A 24,666-nucleotide genomic window follows, 5' to 3' on the forward strand; every position below is an offset into this window, starting at 1 on the left:
GAAGGTAGTTAGGATGACATTGCCATCTGGGCTGTGTTTTCAAACTCACCAGATGCCTAATCGTTCAAATTCCAAACTGGGCAAACTGCGGACACATTGTTTGTGTCAGACTACAAACACGCTTTCTGGGCCAAGTGTCACAACAGAAAATTGCACTTCACACACATTACCTTTCACAACATTCGGGTACTTTTATTCTGTGTTGACTTATCTCTTTCGCTCGCATTCGAACTTGGTTGAACTCAAAATATGGCAAATACCATTAACAATAATTTTAGGACATTTATTCATCCAAATTTGCCATACATTATGCAAAAAAAGTTCTTTCGTTAGCAACCCATCAGAGAGAAGTAATTTTAAATCAAAACTTCCTAGTGCAATTAAGGATAGGAAAATGATTCTAATCATATCTACATAAACAATAAAGAATAAACTCAACAATGTGGAAATCGTAAATTTATGTTAAAACTGTCAAAGTGTGCACAAATTATGTTAAAGTTTAATCAGAACATCACACATTCTTCACAGCCTATCCAAATGGTTCATCAAGTAAACTCTCTTTAAGCGATTTCCCAAAAAGAAAAAAACTTTTGATTCCCTAAGGTATTTAGGGGCAAACTATCCTACCTGTTTTTACTTGCAACAGCTGAAATAACAAGTAACTAAAAACACACATATCCTGTATTTCCATTTGGATGGCTAATCAAAGAAACACATTCATTATGAGCCTAACATCCCTAAGAATAGATGGTAATAATTGATTCTGTAACTAATCGAGACAAGAATATTGTAACTGAAATTATAATTATTGGCTAAAAAAATCTAATTCTCTGTTACCTAATTTTCCACAGAATTATCTCACAAAACTAGAAAGATTTATTTCTCGCTTAGTCATTCCCATTTTGTTTTCATTCTGCGAACATATTGCCCCTGCGCTTGCGCGTGCATACTTTTTCTCTCTCTCTCTCTCTCTCTCTCTCTCTCTCTCTCTCTCTCTCTCTCTCTCTCTCTCTCTCTCTCTCTCTCATACATCTGCACACACGATCGTATGCTAACACAATTCACATGTCTTACATTGCTCGAATCAGCTGACTCTCAGTTGGCTCAATCATCAAAATCTTTTGTGAAGGATAACTTTTCCAATACTCACAGCACACATCTCAGTTTCTACCAACTTTTACACGCCACTTGACATTCTCATAATCTTTACAAAAATCTCGTTATTTTCTCGCATTACTTATCTAGAACAGAACTTAGAACCAAAAAAAATAGTCAGAAAAGAAATAACTTAAGAAATATAGCATGCAAAACAAAACTGAAACTGGAAAACCTGTGGAGATTTTCTAAGAGTTGAGTGGAAACTTGTTAGTCCAGGAAAGTGTCCCTACCTCAGTTCCTAAAAGATCAACAGGGAAGGATAAGGAGCACTATCGCTCAGGGCACAAACACCCTGTTAATAACCTTATTGACGTAGTTCACTAACATTCACTCTTAAATGCAAAAAGGAAATTGTACTCTGTCCCCGTGAAATAAAAGTAATTTAATGGCCTACTCTAGCTTTGTCAGTTCCATGGCCATCTACACTCTTAGGCTCTGTTTCGGCTCTGTCCCAGGGACCCCAGTGAGATGCTGGACAGGAATCTTATGTTAAGTAATTATTGAGACAATGGCAAAAAATGGGAGCAGTAGAGTAGAGTAAAGTTTAAAGATATGGATCTTTACCTGCGAAGCAGATAGATTAATACTAAGTCACCCGCTAACACACTTATTTTAAGTTACTTACTCCTTTCAAATATCGGGTATACTGTCCCGAGATTAAATATTCATAATGACATGATCAAATGAATGAAGGAGTAAAAATACGACCAGATTTAATTAACCTAGTCTTGAATTATTACCCAAATTTACATTAAAAGAAACGGACATCATAACAAACACAAACTGGAATAAAAAGAAATGCAAAATAAAAAGTATGGTTACTTAAACTCGTAGTTTTCTACAACGATGAATAATTGAAATTGAGTCGGACACCTGGTCCAGTGACCCCGAGACTGTGCTAGTCTCGAAAGCAAGAATGATATGAAAAAAAAAACTGTACACACAATCCCACCGCACACAGCCCAAAATATTTAATAGCCAGCTAAACCTAAATTAAGTAAAAATTAATCTAAGCTAAAAATGGGGGAAAAACTAAGAGGCCACGTGTTGGTACCTGCACTCCTTGGAAGACATTTCTCGTCCTCAAATGGCTGTTGACCGAATAGTTGCACAATGTACCCTTGACTGGCCCAACCCTGGAATCCTCACTTTTGACAAATGGGGCTCGTGTTCTTCCCTATCTCCATTCGGCAGGTCCTGGTGTGAGTAGAATTTTGGGAGGGGGGCTGTGAGCCAGAGGTGCAGAGATTCACTGACCAGGTCGGTCAGCCGGTCACAACAATAGCTTGTGGACGAATGGGCCGACGCTAGGGTCGTGTAGGTTCACCTCCCTTCACCTTTCAAAACAGGTGAGCGTCGTAGTGCGAGGGTAACCCAGTCGAGGTGCCATATCGGGACTTTATTGTTGTAAGGAGTGCACAGCAGGCAGGATTTTGTACAAAATACTTAAGAGAAATCTTGCTGCTCTAAGGGAATATACATAAACAATAATCCTACCTATTCTGGCTAGCTAAAAATTAATAGTTTAAAAATCAGTTAGCAATGGGCTGGTACGATGGGCATACATCTTAAAATTAACAGACCTTGATTGGTACTGAGAAATAAAAGCTGCTTTCAAGTTAGCAGTATTAAAATTATATTCAAAACCAGTTTAATATTTTATCTCGACACGTAGTTTGCTAAAAGAATCATCATATACAGGGTAAGGCTTTTGTTGTGCGTATCTACGCTGTGATGTCACAAGCATGGCGTACGCTATTGTCAACAAGTTTAGTTGATTTGAAATAGTTCTCCCAATGTTTCGGTAAAGAAAACGTAATATAGGAGAGAACGTTTAAGGGGTAGCTAGAGTATTAGGCGAGAGCCTAAAATACAAAAGGAAGAAGAAGAGTGAAGAAAAATTCTTCACACCCTGAGGATAAAGGGAGTAAGAAACGAAAGAAGGGTTAGTTCCGGCAAATGGGATTTAACTACATATTAGTGCGCACGAGATAAACTTACTGGATGAACAAGTGGGTGAAGTCATTTTTCACATCAACGTCTGTTTAAAGTTAACAAAACGCTGCTAGCCTTAATTAAATTCAATCAAGTTAAAGTTATGCATGAAGGTGAATGTGGGGAAAATTGAACCCGCAGGCAATGCTTCACGGAAAATTTATAATAAGTAAATGAGCAATGTTAACATTAAACGTATGATAAAAGGATAATCAAATGATTAAAAGTACACAATTCTTCCCACCCAAAGGGTTCTGACAGAGCAAATAAAACGTGAGCCAATAACAGTTAAGTTCAGCAATAAGTGCGGCCAATGACTAATTCACAATTATGGGAGTGAATCCCAGTCCCAGTCTGACATCCAACATTTTAGATGAAACGTTTTCACAAATAAAGTGACTGGCGTGATGAATATTTTGCATTCAACAGGTGAGAAAGAGAGAAACACTACTTCCTTCTCTGCGTTAAAGGGTGAAAAATTATCTGACACTAGTTTGAATGACGAACCGAGACAGACTAGGTCCATGGGGACATTGCAATTCTGTCTGCGAAAGTCTTGAATGTCATCTTGAAGGGAAATGTAAAGTGATGCATTAAACATACAAGTGATACTCAGCATGAACTGAAGGATGTCAGGGGGATTGTAGTAACAACATGACAAATTGTCGTGGCAAAAATTAGTGTTATGCTTTGAAGTTAAACCATGGGATGGACTGAAACAATGCTGCTGTACGACTTGACAAAAATAATAAAAGTGTAAGGGAGCGCCATATACAACTGAATGAAAATAGTAAATGACGTTCATGGTACTGTGATCCTCAGGCAAGGTTAATCGTAAACAAGCTCTAAGCTCCAGCGCTAGATCTACATGTGTGACCTTCGCTAAATCCGCCGTAAGTGCAAAAGGTTCTTTTCTGACTGCTAAAGTCTTAAGGTTGCGATCACGCGGCTCGTTCTGAGAGCGGGTTTCAAATTCTGACGTGGTTGTTTTAGCGTCAACGCAGGTTGTAGCGTAAGTTACAGGCTTGAAGATGGGACAATTAGACAACATGAGCAGTGGTCTGTGGGATGGTGCGGGTTTAATGAATGAATCTACCGGTACAGGCCTTTGCTGGCCTTCACCCATACGGTTAGGTTGGGTGGTATTTGCGCTACCACTATGGGGATTCATGGTGAGATAATGAATGGTATTTTCTCCAGGACGCACTGTCACGGGTGGTTTGGCCAAACGGGTTTGAGGGTAATCAAACGTTGACTTAAGGCTTGGAAATGGGGACGGAGCAGGTGGGAGTGACACAAATTTACTAATGGTGTGCCGTGCTGGCAACATAGTATTGAAATGTGACGATTGAACAGGTGGGGCAAAAGTATGAACATTGTGCATGACTACCGAGACATTTGAAGTATCAACTACGGGACCGTTAATGGCATTTACAACGGGACGTGACACTGAAGGTGTCGCCCTTGAAGAAGAACAAAGCTGATTTGGTTCTATGATTAGATTTGGATGAGCCATTAAGCTATTAAAAGCAATTTCAATTTTACCTGAGTAGGCAGCAAGCACTTGATAATTTAATTTAACAATGGGATGGTCGTACTGACGTCTCCAAAAATTCTTGTAATTACAAAGTTTGTCTCTTTACCAACTTCAGTTTTAAAATGAGCCACGGCTTCAGGACCCATGTTAGGAAAATCTACTGAAGCTAGAGCATGAAGTACTAAGTCTGTGTCCTCGTAAACAAAGTTTGATGTTAACTTCTGTTCTTTAAGCTGAGCGTTAATCTCCTCGGGGCTGAGCGTTACAGCCATAGGCGGTGGAGGGTTGCTTATCTTACGGGTGAAGTCCGCCATCTTGGAGTGACCACGTTTGATGAACGGATTCGGTCAAGCAAACAAAGGGTAAATCTGAATTTTCAAAGGAATGTGAACATAAAACTTTACAAATTTGCAAGAAGTTAATATCCATAATTACTCATGATGAGAGAAAAAGTTAAATGGACAAAAAACAAATATAAATCGCAAAATTACTTAAAAAATCAAACTGACCAGGCCCAGCAAAGCAGACGATGCTTGCTCACGTGACAAAACTTTACTAAAATGAATTATATACGTGCGCGGCAATAACTGACTGAATTAAATCACTTATGAGAAGTATAACATGTTGAAAAGTGCATGGGGTTACGAATGCAAAGATTTAAGTTAAAAGTTAAAACTCCGTGTCGAGGCTGACCCTGTTGTGACAATTTCACAATTCTGGGCACACTTAGGTGACCACTGAACTATTCAAAAGGTAAATAGGTGCATGAGGCAACAAGTTAATTGTTAAAGTGCACTCTCGTAGAGGCTAAACAAATATAAAATTTCCCTCACAAGGAGGTAAAACAAAATCTCCTCGCTAAAGGACAAAACGAAAAATCTTATGAAAAGAACAAATTAGTCTACACTTACAAACGGACAAAAATCGGTATATTCCCTCACGCAGTGTTTGTAGAACAATCTGGATGATTTCCATCCAGTATAGGAGCGAAGACGCTCAAAGTCCATATACTGAAAAAAGTTCAGTGATGAAGCAATTTTTCTCGAATCATGACCTGCGGGTGTACTGTTAGGATCCGCTCTGCGAATGAAGTAGGTGAGCTTCGCCCTCAGTTGTTTTAGGGATAAGTTTGATCCTGAAGTTTCTCCTTTGAAGAGCTGTCCTCCCCTGAAGTCTGAAGTTCTACGAAAATAGACCTTTAGACACTCTACTGGACAGAGAGAGACATCTTCCTTTAGAGGGCAGATTCTCCAGGGACCCCATCTTTTAGTGGGTAGCTCGTTCTTGACGAGAAAAGCTGGATCAGGAAAGAGATTCAGTTCTCCCACTTCTGTGAACTGAATGTGACCCTCATTTCTTGATAGGGCTACTATTTCACTAATTCTAGCCCCTGAGGCTATAGCAAACAGGGAAATAACCTTCTGGGTTAGATCCTTGAGAGAACAATCTTCATTGTTCACAGATGAAGCATAATGTAGGACCTTGTCCAAAGACCATGAAATGGGCTTCGGAGGAGCTGCAGGCCTAAGTCCAGCGCATGCGTTCGGGATCTTGTTAAAGATTTCGTTCGTCAGATCCACTTGAAAGGCGTATAGAAGAGGTCTCATCAGGGCTGACCTGCACATACTTATCGTGTTGGCTGCCAGACCTTGATTATGAAGGTGGATAAAGAAGAGACAGACAGAAGTCTATTGAAATTTCTTTCGGTCGTTTTGCTTTAACAAAAGCAACCCACTTTTTCCAAGACGATTCATATTGTCTTCTAGTTGACTTAGACTCGTATTCTTCTATGAAGTCTATACTGCTTTTTTAGATCCCCAATCTTTTCTTAACCGCTAGGGCGAGAAAATCATGAAATGAAGGTTTTGGGTTCTCTGTGATGAAGTGAAGATAGATGACTTCTGAATCCGTTGAGATAGTGCATGGGTTCGGTACAAGGACCAGCCTCAGCATCAGTTCCATCAGTAGAGGGAACCAGTTGCTCTTGGGCCACTTGGGAGCCATTAGAGCTGCCGTTCCTTGGAAGGATCTCAGCATGTTGAGGGCCTTCAGCAGGAGATTGGATGGAAGGAATTGGAAATCCTGAGTCCATGCTTTCCCAACAAGGGACATGGCATCCGTTATCTCCACTAGAGGGTCCTCGTATGGGGCTACATATCGAAGTAGTTTCTTGATGACGCTCATCACGAAGAGGTCAATATGCAGTTCCGGGACTTGTTCCAAGATGGAAGAGAATGAGTCTGCGTCTGTGGACCATTCTGACTATCGGCTTGAGCCTTAGTGGAGCATCCGCTGTCATATTGCGGATCCTTTGTAAGTGAACTGCTGATAGGTGCCATCTCTCTAGACAAAGGATGGCTAATATCATATGGATTATATGGGACGATCTCGAGCCTTGTTGGTTCAGACATCTCACTATCACTTCACTGTCCAACGTCAAAAGGACTGCCATGGCCTCCAAAATGTTGATGAGAAAGGCCTTGAACAGAGATGACCAAGTCCCTTGGACATTCCTTTGATGGGAGTGAACTCCTTATTCTTTCATCGAGGCATCCATGTGAATGGTCATCGACGGCAAAGGTGGTTGCAAGGGCACGATCCTCATTAAGCTCTTGGCCTTCGACCATGGGTTGAGAAGTGATCGAAATAAGGCCAATATCAGTCATTTTAGATCGCTTCGAGCGTTTGATGTACATATTCTCCAGACTCCTGACGCATCTTTCAGCTGTGCTCTTAGCACTAGGTCTGTAATTGCTGCGAACTGGAGAGAGTCCAGTACTCTTTCCTGTTGGCGTCTTGAAATCTTGTCGGATTACATTAATCTCTTGACAGACCCTGCAATCTCCCTCCTCTTCCTTGAGGGAATGGAGAGACAATGTGACCTCAGGTCCCAATGGTTTTCCAGCCATTGAAACCCTTGAGCTGGAAAGAGTCGAGACTTCTTGAAGTTGATTTTGCATCCCAGATATTCCAGGAACTGGGTTACTTCTTTGGATGCTTGCAGACCATTTCGGATGCTGCCGACACCAGCCAGTCGCCCAGGTACTCTGCTACCTGAACAGTTTCTAGGCGTAGTTGTTACACGACTGCGTCTACAAGTTTCATGAAAATAGTTGGTACGATGTTTAGTCCGAAGAGTATGGCTCTTAGAACATACTTTATCTTCTGTAACTTGAATCCTAGGTAGGAGGAGAGGGGGCGACTGACTAGAAGGTGCCAATAGGCATCTGTCAGGTCTATCGAGACTGTGAACGCCCCTTTTTGTAATAGGGTCCTTATGTGTTGAAGGATTAACAGCCTGAACTTTGGAACATAAAACAGCCTTCCCTGGAATTTGATGGACTTTGCTTTCCTTATAACCTGTATGCTCAAGAGCTATAGGGTATATTCTTCTAATTCAAGCTTGGAGTGTTGGAAGAATTGAGGAAATGATGGTGGAAACTTGTTCTGTTTCCATCCTAGTCCAATCTTGATTAGGCCGTGGGCTTAAGGATCAAAGGTCCAACGATCCTGAAATTGTTGGAACCTCCCTTCTACCGGAAGCGTCTCTTTGCTTCGATTGATCGGAGGGTTTACCTCCTCAACCGCCTACCTGGGGCACCGCAGTCATAGTAACTGTGGGATGTTGTTGAGCAGGCCGAGGGGAAAGTCTAGACTTCTTCGTCTTCCTTTTAGGTTGGGGACCCACATCCGGGAAAGACTTCCTTTTTGAAGAGATGCCCCACTTCTGGAGAAGGTTCCTATTCTCCGTGAGGGCTTTCTAGACTACCTCTTTGACTACTTCGTTCGGAAAGAGCTCTTTACCCCAGATGTTAGAAGATATCAGCTTTCTGGGTTCATGATTCACTGTTGCAGCAGCGAACACGAACTCTCTACAGGCTCTTGTAGCCTTCATGAAAGCATACAGGTCCTTCACTAGGGTGGCCATATGCATTTTGGCCAGGACCATGAGCATGCCTGGGGTACTTCGTTGGCCTGCACACATCTGCCTTCCGGCAGATATTGCAGACTTGGGGGTCCCAATATTGCAAGTCTCTCCTTCGTCTCTTGTTCCTTGCACAAGAGAAAGTCAGAAAATTTAGGGAGATTCTCGCTAAACTGTTGTCCAGCGATGTCCGCGTCCAGTTACCCTACTGAGAAGGTTAGGTGGACTTCCTTTCATTGCTTCTCTTGCATGGGCAAGGCTAACGACAGAGGCCTGCACTCCTCTAGTGCAGGGCATGGTTTGTCTTCCTCCACTGCCTTGGCAACAGATTTAAATGCCTTCAACGTAAAGGGAAGGCTATTGAAGCAGGAGCAAGAAAGGTAGGGTGTTTCTTGCTCAAGGCGGACACTTTCGACACCGAATGGCCCGCCTTTCTCAGGCTACTTGACAAGAGAGCCTGTGCCTTATCGTGGTCAAAAACCATGACCTCCTTTGGTTCTGTCTCCTCTTTTGACATTGGTTCATGCTTCAGTCGAATGAAGCAATCAGGGTAAGCGTTAAAGCTTGGCCAAAACTGGATGTCGTCCAAGGGGACAGCTCCCATCTTCTCTGAGATGTAGAGTGCCGTTCAAAATCGGCATAAACTCCGCATACCTCCAGGGATTGGTTTTGGAGCAGGTCGGGAGGTCTTGGACTCTGGGTCACTTGTATGACCCTCAGGAGGCGATAAGTGGAGCTTCACAGAGCTCTCTCTTGAATTTCGTTCCCCTTGCTTCGCCTCTTTTGCGAATGTTCTTCATTAAATCCGTAAGATGGCCCAGTGCCTGGCTCATGTTGTCCAATGAAGGGGTAGGAGGTGAAGACGTCGAGGGTAACGGCTCCGGTGCCGGCACAGACGGAAGGAACTCCGACTCGACATCATCATCTTCCAGAGGTAGAGTAGACTCCTCCTCGGGATGATCCCTTAATAGATCCTTTTCAGTGTCCATAGACACTTCCGACATCCTTACCTTCTGGTGGATGTCCATACTTCGCAACGCCTCCCTGACATCCGTCTCGATGGCAATCTGGACGCAGGGAGGTGTGGGTCGTGCTTGGGGCACAACCATTTCACTACCCGCTTTCGGGAACAGTAAGCCACGCATCCTATCATTAGGTAGGTATGGTCCCGGAGAGTTCTTCTGGAACCCTCTCACCCACTTGCGCAGCTTTTCACGTACCGCATCCCTCGACTCCGTTGACTTGGGGGCGTCGGTACCTTCGGTCACCAAGGTCCGGCAGATATTGCAGTCGGGGGGTGGGTCCCAATATTGCAGGGATTCGGTAGTAATGGTGCACGGAGCATGAGTCCTGCACGCTTTTATGACTGTAGAAGTACTTACTCCTATGATTGCAGAAGATTGCATCGCATTTCATCTGGGGTTCCTCCTGTAACGAATGGAAATTAAAATGAGTATACAATGTTTATCTCACATAATAAACAGATATGCAATTATTCATATATTAATCATTATAGCTTAAGATAGTAAGCTAGAAAGAAATAGGGAAAGACACTAACTTGTGTATGCCTCCCAGCCAATTGCTGTGACCTCCCCCAATATCAAAGATAAAGAGTTTCCTTTATCAGAGCAACTCAAAAGAAAAGGGTTCTAACCTCTAGGGGTTAGAAAAAGTGTACACTGCCACTGACCCTTCTAATTATCTAATATTGTGGGGTAAGTATTAACTGTTCTGGAGAGGGAGGTCTCAACCTTCCGGACTCACCAGTGGTAGCTTATACACCCCCCCCCCCCTGGAACCCCCCCCAAGCGGCGGCGCGAGCCCTAAACCACGCCCCCTTGGGCGGAGTTACCAGGGACGAGCGGGTTGACTCGGCAATGGAAGTCACATTTCTGAAGTTGACTTCGGCACAGAACGTTCTCCTCTTTTTCCCTCCCGCTGCTCCCAACATTTGCTGATTTTCATTATCCTGCACTCAGCAACCAGAGTAATATCTCAGCCCACGGCTTAATTATGTCTAGGCAAATTCTTACCTCCGCGGAGGTGCATCGGCTTAGCGAAAACTCCAGCGGAGAGGAGAACGTAATCAGTAACGAAAAACGCACACAATCGACTGCAGATAGTGATATGCCTTCTAATTCTGATATCGTAAATATGTTACTACAACAGAATCAAACTCTTATGCAAATCATCCAGAAAAGGTAAGGTTTTAAATTCTGTTTACAACGAAAACGTCATATGGAAAGCAGCTGATTTAGACTAATGACGTCACAAATGCAAATGGCGGCCCCCATACGCAAGCTTGTTATGATTTGAATGCTTAGAGCAGGCACTTCCGAACATAGCGTAAGTAGCTTAAGCAAAGCATGTGCATGATTACTACACGATTAATCGGTATAAACAAACTAAATACTCCAATTTTTATATATTACAAAATTATAATTAAGCACACAAAACAAATTGCTTGCCTGACACATTAAAAGCACGCGCTTAATAGGCAGTAGGCTGGACCACAGGTAAGTTTGAGCTTACATTTCTCGCTTTAAACCTATCGACACTAGCCTAGGCCCTGGGGGGCTATCTGATAAGGGTTACATATGAGGCAGGTCTAGTTTATTAATAATAACAGATTTAAACTTATCATTCACTTAAATATGGCACTGAATTAACCTAAGAGGGCTATTTGAGTCGTGAACCCCATTGCCTGACTTCAGCCTTCTAGGTCCGCTGCTGTCCATATTTACTATACCTGTTGAACAAAATTTCAATTATTCTATGGTAAATAAATCACTGATATTAAACATTCATCTCGGCAGAAGTGGTTCACCTGCTAAGAAGAATGAGGCTCCCCCTCCTACTAAGCGCTCAAGACGATCACCTGAATTACCTGAAAGTGCAAATTTAGACCTCTTTTCCTTTTATAATAATGGAGACGAAAGTGATTACGAAGATTTCAACCTTCTTACCTTCAATAAACCCATTCCTTCATATATTTCCACCAATTTCAAAGCTGAACCATCTTTTCATAGAGAAGGGAAAATTCAATTGAATAATTCACTAGTAGCATTAACTTTCAGTGAAGGCCATAGTGATAACCGGGACAAATTCTTTGTTAGTAGTCAAAATAAGGAGTTCTCAGACTTTTTTTAAATTAATTAATACTCCAAAGTTGAATTTCTGGCCTGAAGGTAAGGTATTTGATGACAGTTATAAGAGAAAATTTTTTTATGACATTGAAAATATTAAAATGAGTATTTCTGCCTTTCAAGGGCATGCAGCACTGGCACACATTGTATACCCCTCCAAAGTAAATGACATTGATTTTTTGTCCAAAATTATTATTGGTCCCCTAAGGAGGAGCATAGACCTCATACAAAATTTGATAAGAAATTTCAGAAGCAGAGCACTTCCTAGATACCTCAAGGAAGAAGTAAGAGATCTTATAATCAAAGCAGACATTAAAGAAGTTTGGAATTTAACTGAAGACCAAAAATCAGCCATTGCTGCCTGCTTTCACAAAGGTCCCCTCCTCAGAGGAGGGGCAGCAAACTTCAGGGGTAGGAAATTCAACTTCGGGGGCAGATTTCAGGGAAGAAGGTTCAGTTTCCTCAAAGGTAACCCTAACTTTAGATTCAAGTCTCAGCCGCTTAGAAGAGGTAATAGGCGAGGTGGGTACAGGGGGGGGAGGTCACAAAATGGACAAGCTAATAGTTCAGGAGCCAGAGAAAAGAAAGACCCTAGAAATTGAGCCATGCTCCGCACCAGTTCAAAGAGAAATTTTTTCAGCACCAGTATTCTATGCACCAGTTGATAACGATGTTTACTCTGCACCAGTTAATAATGAGCTTTGCTCAGCACCAGTTAATGAGCTTTGCTCAGCACCAGTTAATTACGAGCTTTGCTCAGCACCAGTGGTTAATGAGCTTTGCTCAGCACCAGATAATAACGAGCTTTGCTCCGCACCAGACCATCATGACATTGGGCCAAATGCTATAAATCAAGATAGAAGTAAAGAGACCTCGCCTTTGGCCTCAAAACCAATGAATAACTCCTCCCAGAGCCCCCCAGAGAATAGGATAGGTAAGTCATTATTGATGAATATTGATAGTTGGAGAAAGCTTCCTAATGTCTCTTTTGCTTGTAAAATTATCAATGAAGGGGTGAGAATTCCGTTTAATAATAAACTTAAAGCCCAGAGGTCATTAAAAAGAACAGGTAAAGATAGATTTTATTCAATTAACAAGCGTAAAATATTGGAAAGTGAATGTGACAGACTGCTAAAACTAGGTGTCATAGAGCAGATCTCCAGAACTTCCTTTTACTACTCCAACCACATATTTTATAAATTCAAACCAGATGGAACAGTACGACTAATCTTTGACATGAAAGTGCTCAACACCATGATTAAAAAACCTTCTTTTACCATGCTCAAGGCCAATACTATATTTCCCTATCTACATCTAAACTCTTGGGCCTGCAAACTAGATTTAAAAGATGCTTATTGGCACATTCCATTACATGCAAGTAGCCAGAAATTTCTAACCTTCAAACTAGGTAAAAGGAAGTTCAAATGGACTGTGATACCCTTTGGACTAAAGACAGCACCTTATATTTTTTCAAAAATAATGTACACAGTGATCAAGTATATTAGAACTTCATATAACATCTTAATATTCAACTATCTTGATGACATTCTCATATTAGCAAAAGATTATGTAAAATGTAAAAATCACATTCAGCTAGTCATTAAGATCTTGTCAGACTTAGGATGGAATATCTCACTTAAAAAATCTACAATTGAACCGACTCAAAGAATTGAATTTTTAGGAGTGCATTACAATATGATTAAGAAAACTATGAATCCCAGTGGGAAAAACATAGAGAAGTGTGTCGAATTGGCCAAAGCTTTCTCCAACTCTGTTAAATCCGACCTGCATTCCTATCAAATGTTAATCGGAGCTTTAAATTTTAGTGCATCCTATACAAGCTTGGGAAGATTCCATCTTAAATATCTCCACAGGTACCACAGTTATTTTAATTCAGGGTACAAAATCATTCCCCACACCTTCAAAAAATACCTAAAGCCATGGGAACAGAGACAAATGTACAGAGAGATTAACATTCCAAAACCACAGATAGATGCAGAACTTTTCACTGACGCTTCCAACCAGGGTTGGGGAGGTGCATTAGTAATAGCGGGTAATATGCTCTCAATAAATGGAACTTGGACAAATGAAGAATCCTCCCTTCACATCAATGTAAGAGAGTTATTAGCTTGCTTCTATTCTTTGGAACACTTCATCACAAGGTTATACAACAAGGTAGTCTTAATACATGTTGATTCAAAGGTTACTAATTGTTGGATAAAGAAACAGGGTAGTATCAGAAACAAGTTAGCCCATGAACTAGTCAGGAAAATACTTAGTACCATGAAGGATCACAACATACAGATAAATTCCAGATGGATCAGGGGAGTAAGTAACACCATCGCAGACTCACTTTCCAGGGACCTGGGTTCCATTCACACAGAAACTTCCCTCAGTGACAGTCTATTCTCCTTAATCTGCTCTGACTTCAATTTCACCCCAGAAATAGATCTGTTCTCAAATGGCTTCAATACTAAGTGCAAAAAGTTTTGTTCATCTCTTCCAAATCAAAAAGCCATCAGCAATAATGCACTTACGATTAGCTGGAAGGGATCAACACCCCTCTATGCCTTTCCACCAGGATTCTTACTACACAAAGTAGCTTTTAAAATCAATAAAGAATGCAATAATAATATGCTTTTCTGCACCATATCGCAGGGGACGGAACCATGGATTCCATTAGTGAAGTCAGTCGCAAAGCAGCACAAACGATATATTGTGAAGATCGAAGACTACCAGATAGTTCTCAAGGATTGTATCTCACCCTCAGCAAAGCTCCAATCAACTTTGATCGCCTTCAAAATTTAAAGGATCAGCTCCCTAACGTCTTTCCTCCTGAGGTTTGCTCCAAAATTGCTGTCAGCTTGAGGGACAGCTCCTTGCACAAGTATGAAAACCTATACAACATTTTTAAAAGTTTCATTCACAAGGAGTATGGAAGAGACAACAAATTTCCCCTGTTAGCAATTATTTTATTTTTCAATCACCTTATAGACAAGGGTCTGTCTTACAACACCCTGAAGAGCTACAGAGCAGCTTTAGGTCCTATCTTGTCAGGCTATTTCCCAGGTTACTGTCTTGCAGAGGACAAATATGTCAAAGCAATGATATCGGGAGTTAATAGAAGGAAACCTAGAAATTCTCACCAGTTCCCTGGCTGGGATCTAGACAAAGTAATTTCATTTCTCAACACCACGAAAGATAACTCTACCTTACTACTGACACAGAAAACCTTGTTCCTAGTAGCCTTAGCTTGCCCTTTAAGAGCTAATCAATTTAACAATCTCAGCATTTCCAGGAGCACCTTCACCCCAGAACACATTGTCTTACGGAACCACCCTTCCTTCATGGCCAAAAACCAAAAGAACAACTACACGCCAATAGAGATCAGCTTTAGGAAGCTTCCTAACAGACCAAAAATATGTCCAGTCAGACAATTGAACTTCTATTTGGAATACACCAACAAAGTCTGTATGGAAAGAAACATAGACAGGAAAGACCACATATGGCTAGATGAACACTTCAAGATAATGTCTCTACAAAAAATGAGACAACTTTTTAGGGAGTGCATTTTCAGAGCCGACCCAAATGCAACTAAACAGTCAACGAATTTTCACTCTATAAGGGGGCAAGCTTCATCAAGACTGCTATACAATGGAGTATCGATACAAGAAATCATGTCCAGAATGAATTGGAGAAGCGACTCTGTCTTCAGCTCTTACTATGCTCTCCTCGGCTTACAGGGAGCTTTCGATGCTGTGGTCGCTGGACTTCATCTTCAAGCCCCCTGAAGCATCTGCCTAGCTACCACTGGTGAGTCCGGAAGGTTGAGACCTCCCTCTCCAGAACTGTAAGTTTACTTGTGAACGAAGGTTCTGGAGTGGGAGGTGAGACCTTCCGGACTCAAAGTCTGGGTCACCCTCCAACCCTTCCCCCGTGAGCCGAGGAGACCATGTACAGTACTTAGGAGGGAATATTCTAACAACTTCATAATTCAACAGAGTAGGCTATATACAAGAACACACACATACAATCACTATCATTCCACAGAAAACAAACTAACTGGAATCTTTCAATATTCATATCAACCAAGAGAGCACAAGAAGATTGAATTTACTAGTAAAAAGACCTTTATGTCCAACAATTTGCACCTTCACAGTAATTCCTTCATAACTTGCACTACCAAGGTAAGCTCAACCACTTCTGTGTTATTTTTTGTTCTATTACAACTTCAAAAATGTGACTTCCATTGCCGAGTCAACCCGCTCGTCCCTGGTAACTCCGCCCAAGTGGGCGTGGTTTAGGGCTCGCGCCGCCGCTTGGGGGGGTTCCAGGGGGGGGGTGTATAAGCTACCACGGGTGAGTCCGGAAGGTCTCACCTCCCACTCCAGAACCTTCGTTCACAAGTAAACTTACAGATTTCCAATCAGAGTATTGAAGGAATTCTATTCTTTCAATATAGGGTTGGTCTCAGCAAAAGACTGTACAAGGGTACACAAGGTATGTTGGAAATTAACTACTGTATAATAAATACTATAGTTTTCTGTTTGCAGTATATACTATATTGCAAATATACTGGCTACTGTATAATCATATACTGTAGTTCAGCCGGTGTGTTGCCAGCATGGCTAGCACCCGGCGGAACAGTCCGGCCGGCATGTCGCCAGTTGGACTAGAAATTAGAAAAGACACGTGAACCCTCGTTTATCGCGGTAGATAGGTTCCAGACGCGGGCGCGATAGGTGAAAATCCGCGAAGTAGTGACAGCATATTTACCTATTTATTTAACATGTATATTCGGACTTTTAAAACCTTCCCTTATACGTAGTACTGTTAACAAACCACCCTTTAATGTACAGAACACTTAATGCATGTACTACAGCACCCTAAACTAAAACAGGCACAAATATTAAAGGCGATTTTATATCATGTGTTTCCTAAACACCTAAAAAGCACGATAAAAAATGGCAACCAATGTTTTGTTTACGTTCATCTCTGATCATAATGAAGAAACAAACTCATTTAGTGTACAGTACACATATATAGGTTAGGTTTTGCATCGATTATATTGATTATACAGTACTGTATTTTGATTTTTTTATTACCAATGTTTTAGTTTACGTATTTTTCTTAGGACTTCCAAATGAAATCTTTTTCTTTATGACGCCGCCTGAAACGACGGCGTGTACGCTCAGTAAACAACCACGCTCAGAACAAACAAGGCATTTAACGCGCATGATGATAGTGATAAATAATGATACAGTACATACAGTATTTACAGTAAAAGCATTTACAAAATATGTTACCTTACAAATATAAATTATACAGTACTTGTACGTAGCAAAGCAGGAAAACAATTTGAGAGAGAGAGAGAGAGAGAGAGAGAGAGAGAGAGAGAGAGAGAGATTGTTTTACGTACGAATGTAAATTTTAAACAAAAAAAATATGATAGGTTACAACATGTAGACTTTTAAAACCTTCCCTTTAACTTAATGCATACAGTACGTACATTACTAAACTATAAAACAGGTTAAAGTAAAAAATAAAGATTGTTACTGTACTCACCACGAAAGAAGTTCAAGAAAAACTTGAATGACGATGGCGATGAATTTGCTGCACAGTAGAAATGATGATGATGAAGCTGATGATGTGTTCTACTGTGCAGTCAATGATAGTATTTTACGTCTCTTCAGACGGAGGTGCCTTTTCCTGGGACACCTCTTCAACTTCTTCAATTTCTTCCGAAGGCGTAGTAGCAGGAGGAACTGGCTCTTTTTTGCGAGGCTGGAAGAACATTGTGATCGGAAGTTGTTGCCGCTGCTTCTTTTTTCGATCCAAGAGCATCCTGTAGGGAGTCATGATGTCATCGACCTTATTTGAGAATTGCATCGAGCGAACCATATCCTCGTCCCACTCTTGTAACATTTCTTTCGCCTCCTTCATATGGTTGCAGAACTTGGCAAGCCGTTCTAATGTTAAGCCCGTTTCTTCGACATTTTCTTGGGTCTCTTCCTGGGCACCCTCACTCTCTTCCTCACTTGCCGATTTCGTCAGGTCTTCGAGGTCTGCGTCAGTTAGGGGCTGGGAATGGCAGTCCAACAACTCGTCGACGTCTTCAGTCGTCATGTCGCCAAACCCGTCACCCCCAATTATGGCAGCCAACTGCACAGATTTCCGTATTGCAGAGTGTTGGATTTCCGACGGAGTAAATCCCTTGTCGTCGTAAACAATCTCGGGCCACAACTTCTTCCAGCTCGCATTCACGGTTGCAGGTTTCATCTCTTGAAGTGCCTTTTGAATATTCTGCAGGCACGTGGCTATGGTGTACTGCCGCCAGTACGCCTTCAAGTTGAAATCTTCATCCTCGTCATCTTGGGCAGCATCCACACACGCAACGAGGTCCGCCAAGGTATTCTTCGTGTAGAGGGCCTTGAACGCCCTGATAACCCCCTGGTCCATCGGTTGAATTAATGACGTGGTATTGGGTGGCAGGAACTCAACCTGAACGCCCTCATGCGACAGGTCAGTTGCGTGTCCACCAGCGTTATCCATAAGGAGAAGGATCTTGAATGGCAAGCCCTTCTCTAAGAGATATTCATGGACTTGCGGGATGAAACACTGGTGGAACCAGTTGGAGGTCAGCATCTTCGTAATCCATGCTTTTTGATTATGCATCCAGTACACGGGAAGGAGATTCTTATTTTTATTTTTCAAAGCGCGAGGATTTTTCGACTTATAAATAAGCCCCGGCTTTAACAAAAATCCAGCAGCATTGCCACACATCACGAGGGTAACGCGATCCTTGAATGCCTTAAAGCCAGAGGCTTTGGCTTCCTCTTTGAACAGGAAAGTTCGCGACGGCATTCTCTTCCAAAACAAGCCGGTTTCATCCATATTAAACACTTGTTCCGGCTTGTATCCACCTTCAGCGATAATGTTCTTGAAAGTCTGGTTCACGTAAGTTTCAGCAGCGGCAGTGTCAGCGGAAGCAGACTCCCCATGCAGGGAAATGCTTTTCAGGGCGAAGCGTTTCTGAAACTTCGCGAACCATCCTTTGCTGGCGGAAAAACTTTGTTTCTGACGCTGGGAATCAGTGGAGGTCCCTGGTTGAGGATCATCTACATCATCATCTTCTTCAGCATGGTCGCCATCGTCATCATGAGGTTCCTTTGCCGCAAAATTCTCATACAAGCTCAAAGCCTTTGTTCGGATGGTGTTCGTATCCAACGCTATGTTCTTCTTCCGACAGTCGGCAATCCACACAGCTAAAGCACCTTCCATGCGTACGATCGTTTTATTACGCGTTGTAACGACTCGCTTCGCTGATCTGCTAAAGGTGATTGCAGCAGTCTTTCTAATGTTCGCCTCGTCCTTCTTGATGTAGCGAACGGTGGATTCGTTGATGCCAAAATGGCGGCCGGCGGCCGCGTAACTTCTACCATCTTTTAACATGTCGAGAAGCGTAACCTTCTCAGCTATCGTCATCATCCTTCGGTGGCGTTTAGGCTCACTACCAGCCTTACTAGAAGCAGAACGCTTGGGAGGCATTGTAACAGAAAGTTCAACAAAAAGTTCAACTTAAAACAGTCGCACACAGCACAGATTAAACTTCACAAACTTAAGAACGTCTACTCAGCAATACGCGGAAAGAGAAAGTGAACGATGCAGCCCCGCGAGAACTTTGATGCTGCGGGTAGAAGATGCGGGCAAAACACCAATCACAGGCTAGATAACAAAACTTGAGTTTTGATTCGTCATCTATCAGCGCTTGAACCAATCACAACCCGTCTTATACAGTACTATGGTGCGTTGGTTACTCATAGAAGATGTCCCGCGCACACTGAACGTACGTAGATTAAGTACAATACCGTAATAATAATAAATAATGATAATAATACTGTACAGTAATAATAATAATAATAATGATTAATAATAATAACAATAATAATTTTATTAACAACAACAACAATAATAATAATAATAACAATAATAATAAAAATTTACGTACGCTATTTTACGCCTCTCTCTCTCTCTCTCTCTCTCTCTCTCTCTCTCTCTCTCTCTCTCTCTCTCTCTCTCTCTCTCTCTCTCTCGTACGCTTACAGTATTCGAATTGTGATTTTTGCAACAAAGAATATTATTGGATGCAGTACTGTACTACGTACGTATACATACAAAAGATTCATGGAAAAGAAGCACATCCATTACAGTACACACCATTCTAATATGGTATGACTGCATCTGATTTGCGTTTCATGTTCGATTTAATTTTACTACGTACTGAATTATCGTATGATCACATTCTCTTTTCGTGTTTTATTTCTTTCTGTGCTGAATTATATATCATATGTAATGCAATGAACAATCAGTAAGAGCAGATATTACTAATTTAATGGAATTACAGGTAACAAAATATCGTATTTGGTTGTCTTCAGATTTCGCGGTATTTTCGAATTTTCCGGAAAATCCGCGATATGTATATATATATGGGTTATGGGAAAACCCCGCGAAGTGGTGAATCCGCGATGGTCGAACCGTGAAGTAGCGAGGGTTCACTGTACATGCGTATCCCTCCCAGCCAATTGCTGTGACCTCACTTTCCAATATTAAGAATATAGAGCTTCCTGATCTGGGAAAACTCAAAAGAGAAGGTTTCTAACCTCTAGGGATAGAAAGTGTACTACCACTGACCCTTCCAAACTATTTAATATTGAAGGGTAAAATGTAAACTGATTTCTAATCAGAGTATTGAAGGAATTCTATTCTTTCAATATAGGATTGGTCTCAGCAAAAGACTGTGCAAGGACACACAAAATATGTTGGAAAATAACTACTGTATAATATATACAATAGTTTTCTATCTGCAGTATATACTATACTGCAAATATACTGGTTCCTTTATAATCATATACTGTAGTTCAGCCGGCATGTTGCTGACAGGGCTAGTACCTGGCGGCACTGGCCTAGCCGACATGCTGCCGGCTGGGTTTGTACCTGGCGGCACTAGCTGACAGAGAGAAAAAAAGCATGGAGTGAAGGGCTGCCTTATTAAAATGTATGTTTACACTAAATAAGGTTGTAAGCATATAATTTTACCGCCTTCCTCCAGAAAGAATGTCAAATGGAAGGGGAGAACGCATTATTCAGGCTTCCATCCAGCCACAAATTCCGATGCCGGCATTGCCGGTTTCAGAACTGTGGATGGCAGTCCAAGGGAGGACTTAAGAATCTTCAGCGGCAGAAGGGTCTCCCACCGGCAGCCGTCATAACTGGCACAACCTTCCCGGATCCTGTGTCCATAAGGGAAAGACTGAGTGACTAAACAGCTGCTTATGTAGGGGCCCTGCCGGCCCCGCAACCCACCCGGCAAACGGTGAGATTGCAGGACGATGGCTACAGGATTGCGATGGCTAAGTCATCGCTAAAGGACAGAGAAGGGAGGGAAAAGGGTCCTGTATCAAGTGTAGAAGAAGCCGGCAGGATTGCCACCACTTCCACAGAAGAGTGAAACAATGTTTCAGTATCGGCGCCATCCTAGGCGGCAGAAGAATAACTATTCTTCAGCCTAGTGTCTGCCGAACCTATCCAGTGTAGAAGAAGGTGGCAGGATTGCCGCCGCCTCCACACCAGAAAGAAACAATGTTTCAGTATCGGCGACATCCTAGGCGGCAGAAGAATAATATTCTTCATCCTAGGGTCTGCCGACACAGGACTAGTCTTCTAAACCGCAGGGGAGAAGGTGGCGGCATCATACTACAACTTCATGTGCGGCCTAGGGAGGCTTGGCCTCCTATGCCGGTATCTATAAGCCGGCAGGGGAGTGACTACTCACCCTGCAGCTCTGCCACTGGCAGAAAGACTGAATACTCTGAGGTTCTGTCGTAAACCAAAGCCAGGACCTCACCGGCAAAGGTGGGAGACAGAAAAAACCCTAGCCTAGTCAAGCCAGAGTGAACTACTCTATGGCAAGACCAGATAGGGTTGCCACCTGCAGCGGCACTCTTAGGAATGGAGGGATTACCCTTAAATCTACACAGTAGTCAAGTATCAAGTTATATAATTCTAGGAGATGTACTATCTCCCGTTGAATCAATAAAACGATACACGAGGGTAAACGGGGATAATGTCTGAAAGTATACTACAGCACCTAGGCTAGGTAGCCTAGCGCAAGACGAGATCTCGGTTACCTAAATCGCCGAAACTCTCATAACGTATATGATTGACAAAAGGAAGAGGAAATTATGCATAAAATAAATATCTTTACTAGTATAAATGTGCCTAAATAGCTTTCATAATTTATTAATGCTATTACAACCGGGAAAGTCGTTCTGCTAACTAAATAACACATGCATAACAAACGACAGCACCCATGGCGCCTCCGGTGACAGGCCTAGATCCTTAACACAATAAATTACTCTAATTTCACTGTGAAGCAGGAGCTAAAAATTATACACTGTAAAGAATCAATACTCAACTTTCCAAAGGCGAAAGAAGCTGGAGATTGCATAATAAATCCTCACAAAAGCGATCAAAAACGTTAGATCAACAGGGAACACCAACGTTCGAAATCGCTACAGAAATAGGAATAGGCGCCATCTCGGATACAGCGTCATCTAGATACTCAATAGTAGTATGGGAGGAAGGGTAACCTTGATAACGGCTCCCCTTCTATTTTTGCCACTCTTCCCCCTCGAGGCGAAAACGCTTTTCGGGGTGAAGGTTGCTATGTGTCGTATCAAGATGAACGTCCCCTGATTTATGCAATATCCTTAAGAGAAATTTTAAGGATATTCACACCAAGAGTTAGAATTCCGGAGACCTAAAGGTAACTTCTCTGGGAATATGGGGGTCAAATATCCCTTAGGAAGCTACTTATAGGAACTTTCCATCAGGACGACATGGCTTGACCCCAAAAAATTCCTATTGTAGATGAATGAAAACAAAGCAAAGTAGGCCCGAGTTGGAAGTGATAACCAGGCCAACACTAAGTGGGGTCACGAATGTGGTTGCTTTCATGGTGATTGTTTTGCTGAATTGGGCATGGTTTGGGATCTTGAAAATTATTCTATTTATTTGCAGTGCATCTGCTCCGCTTGGAATAGAGATCTGCTGGCAGAAGATTTGTGAGGTAAGGTTGTTTTTCTCCTTTCAATGTGGGTGAAAGGATTTGCGAAGATTGCGTGGCCCACTGAGTATTTACCCAGCAGGGATTTCAAGGATTTCATGAGCTCTGAATTACTAGATTCAGCAGTGGGTTATGGAGATGGGATCATCATGGACCAGGCCCCTTTCTAGGCTATAGATTTTGTGCCTGAGGAGAACCTAGACTCTGCAAATGAGGAAGCCTCACTGTAGAGTTTATCAGAGAATGCTTTAGTCTTTTTGGAGAAGTATCTCTTGGGAGACAACCCAATGACTATGCTGCTGTTTAGGTCAGATCCAATTCAGATAAACTGAATGACAACTTACAGCTTAATATTACAATTTTTATTACTATTTATTTGTACACAATTAACTGGACTTGGAATAACTCTTGCAAACAAAAGGTTTGGTAATATCTTACAGTAATTGCATGTTTAAAAATATATATTATTTTTACAGCTTTGATAGCACTTATGGAAGGAAAGCTCGGGATGAATTAAACTTATTAGCTCAGTTAATAGGTACAGCATCAACAACGAACAAAGAATTCAAGCTTAACCTATTCCAGACTGATGATGATAATTTCAGGTATGTTAAGTGTTGAAAAAACTTGAACCTAAAGTCCAGTAGCTTATGATGATCTAAAAGAGGAGTTATGATCTTCCTATATACCGGTAACAACTTTCAATACTATAGTGTATATGAATGGATAATCAACAATCCAACTATTTAGTTTCCCGTTTTAATTACTGTATTACAATCTTAATGAATTTTGATTTTTCCAGGAATGACAATGATGTTATTCAAGAAGGTGATTTCATTACAATAGAAGGTGGAATGAGAGATAATCGCCCCGAATTAGGTCAAATTATGGGAGAATTGACTTTAAATGAGACCGATAATAGTTCTGATAAGGGCCAAGACCTCCTGGATCTCATGGACAGCATCTGACGTATTCATTCTGTCTACCAACACAAATTTGTGCACTTTTTGTTAGAATTAAGAAATCCAAACTTTACCAGTGATGTAAACTGCAATAAGGGCATCTATAGTATTTAATGTATATGCCAGTATATAGTATACTTGAAAAATAAAACATTATGTGAAATATTTTATGCGTATAATTAATACTGCTATACCCTTGCAAAAAAATTTGTCGAGTTTAAAAAATAAATATAGTACAGTACTGCCAGAGGATTTGTAAAATGTACCTAGAAATGTGTGCAGAAGACCTGCTAGAAAATAAAGGATTACAATACTTGCATAAAAAACTATTACAAAGTACTTTCATACAGAGGACATAGAAGCTTTCACAGAAAAGTATGGGTAGTGTCATAGCCTCTGGACCAGGGTCTTCCACTGTCTTGGGGTTGAGTTCTCTTCCTTGAATCCCTCTATTCTATCTATTCTCTTCTCTTTTATAGTTTGCATATGAAAGGTCTATTTCCAGGTTGTTACTGTTTTTAAAATATTTAATTTTAAGAGGACCGTCCGCAATGCTATGAGTTTTTTTTCTAATTCAAAATACACAATTTCTATATATGTTTTAGACATATATATGTCGAAAACATATATATACCTTCATCATATATATTCATGAAAAAAGGAGAAAAAGGAAAATAAAAATTCTGGTACACAAAATTGTGGGAGTTTTATTCCTTTTTTCAATGATATATTTTTCTCAAATCGAACAATAAATACGTGAGAAAAATATACCTAAGTGTGAATAAGTATGTTTTTGAGTTGTGAGCTCCCAAAAATTT

At 41.4% G+C, this 24,666-nt stretch overlaps 1 protein-coding gene across 4 annotated transcripts in view; it reads left to right on the forward strand.

Moving 5' to 3' along the window:
- The window catches only part of LOC137649722 (uncharacterized), a 211,772-nt gene extending 187,759 nt beyond the window's left edge, over positions 1 to 24,013 (forward strand). For all 4 annotated transcript variants that reach the window (XM_068382680.1, XM_068382678.1, XM_068382677.1 and 1 more), the window contains 2 exons: positions 23,363 to 23,491; positions 23,689 to 24,013. In XM_068382680.1, coding sequence (XP_068238781.1) covers positions 23,363 to 23,491; positions 23,689 to 23,854 — 295 coding nt within the window. In that variant the 3' untranslated portion in view covers positions 23,855 to 24,013. The remainder of the gene's footprint in view (positions 1 to 23,362; positions 23,492 to 23,688) is intronic.
- Positions 24,014 to 24,666: the final 653 nt, after the last annotated feature.

This window comes from Palaemon carinicauda, chromosome 11, assembly GCF_036898095.1.
Source record: "Palaemon carinicauda isolate YSFRI2023 chromosome 11, ASM3689809v2, whole genome shotgun sequence".
Taxonomy (NCBI): Eukaryota; Metazoa; Arthropoda; class Malacostraca; order Decapoda; family Palaemonidae; genus Palaemon; species Palaemon carinicauda.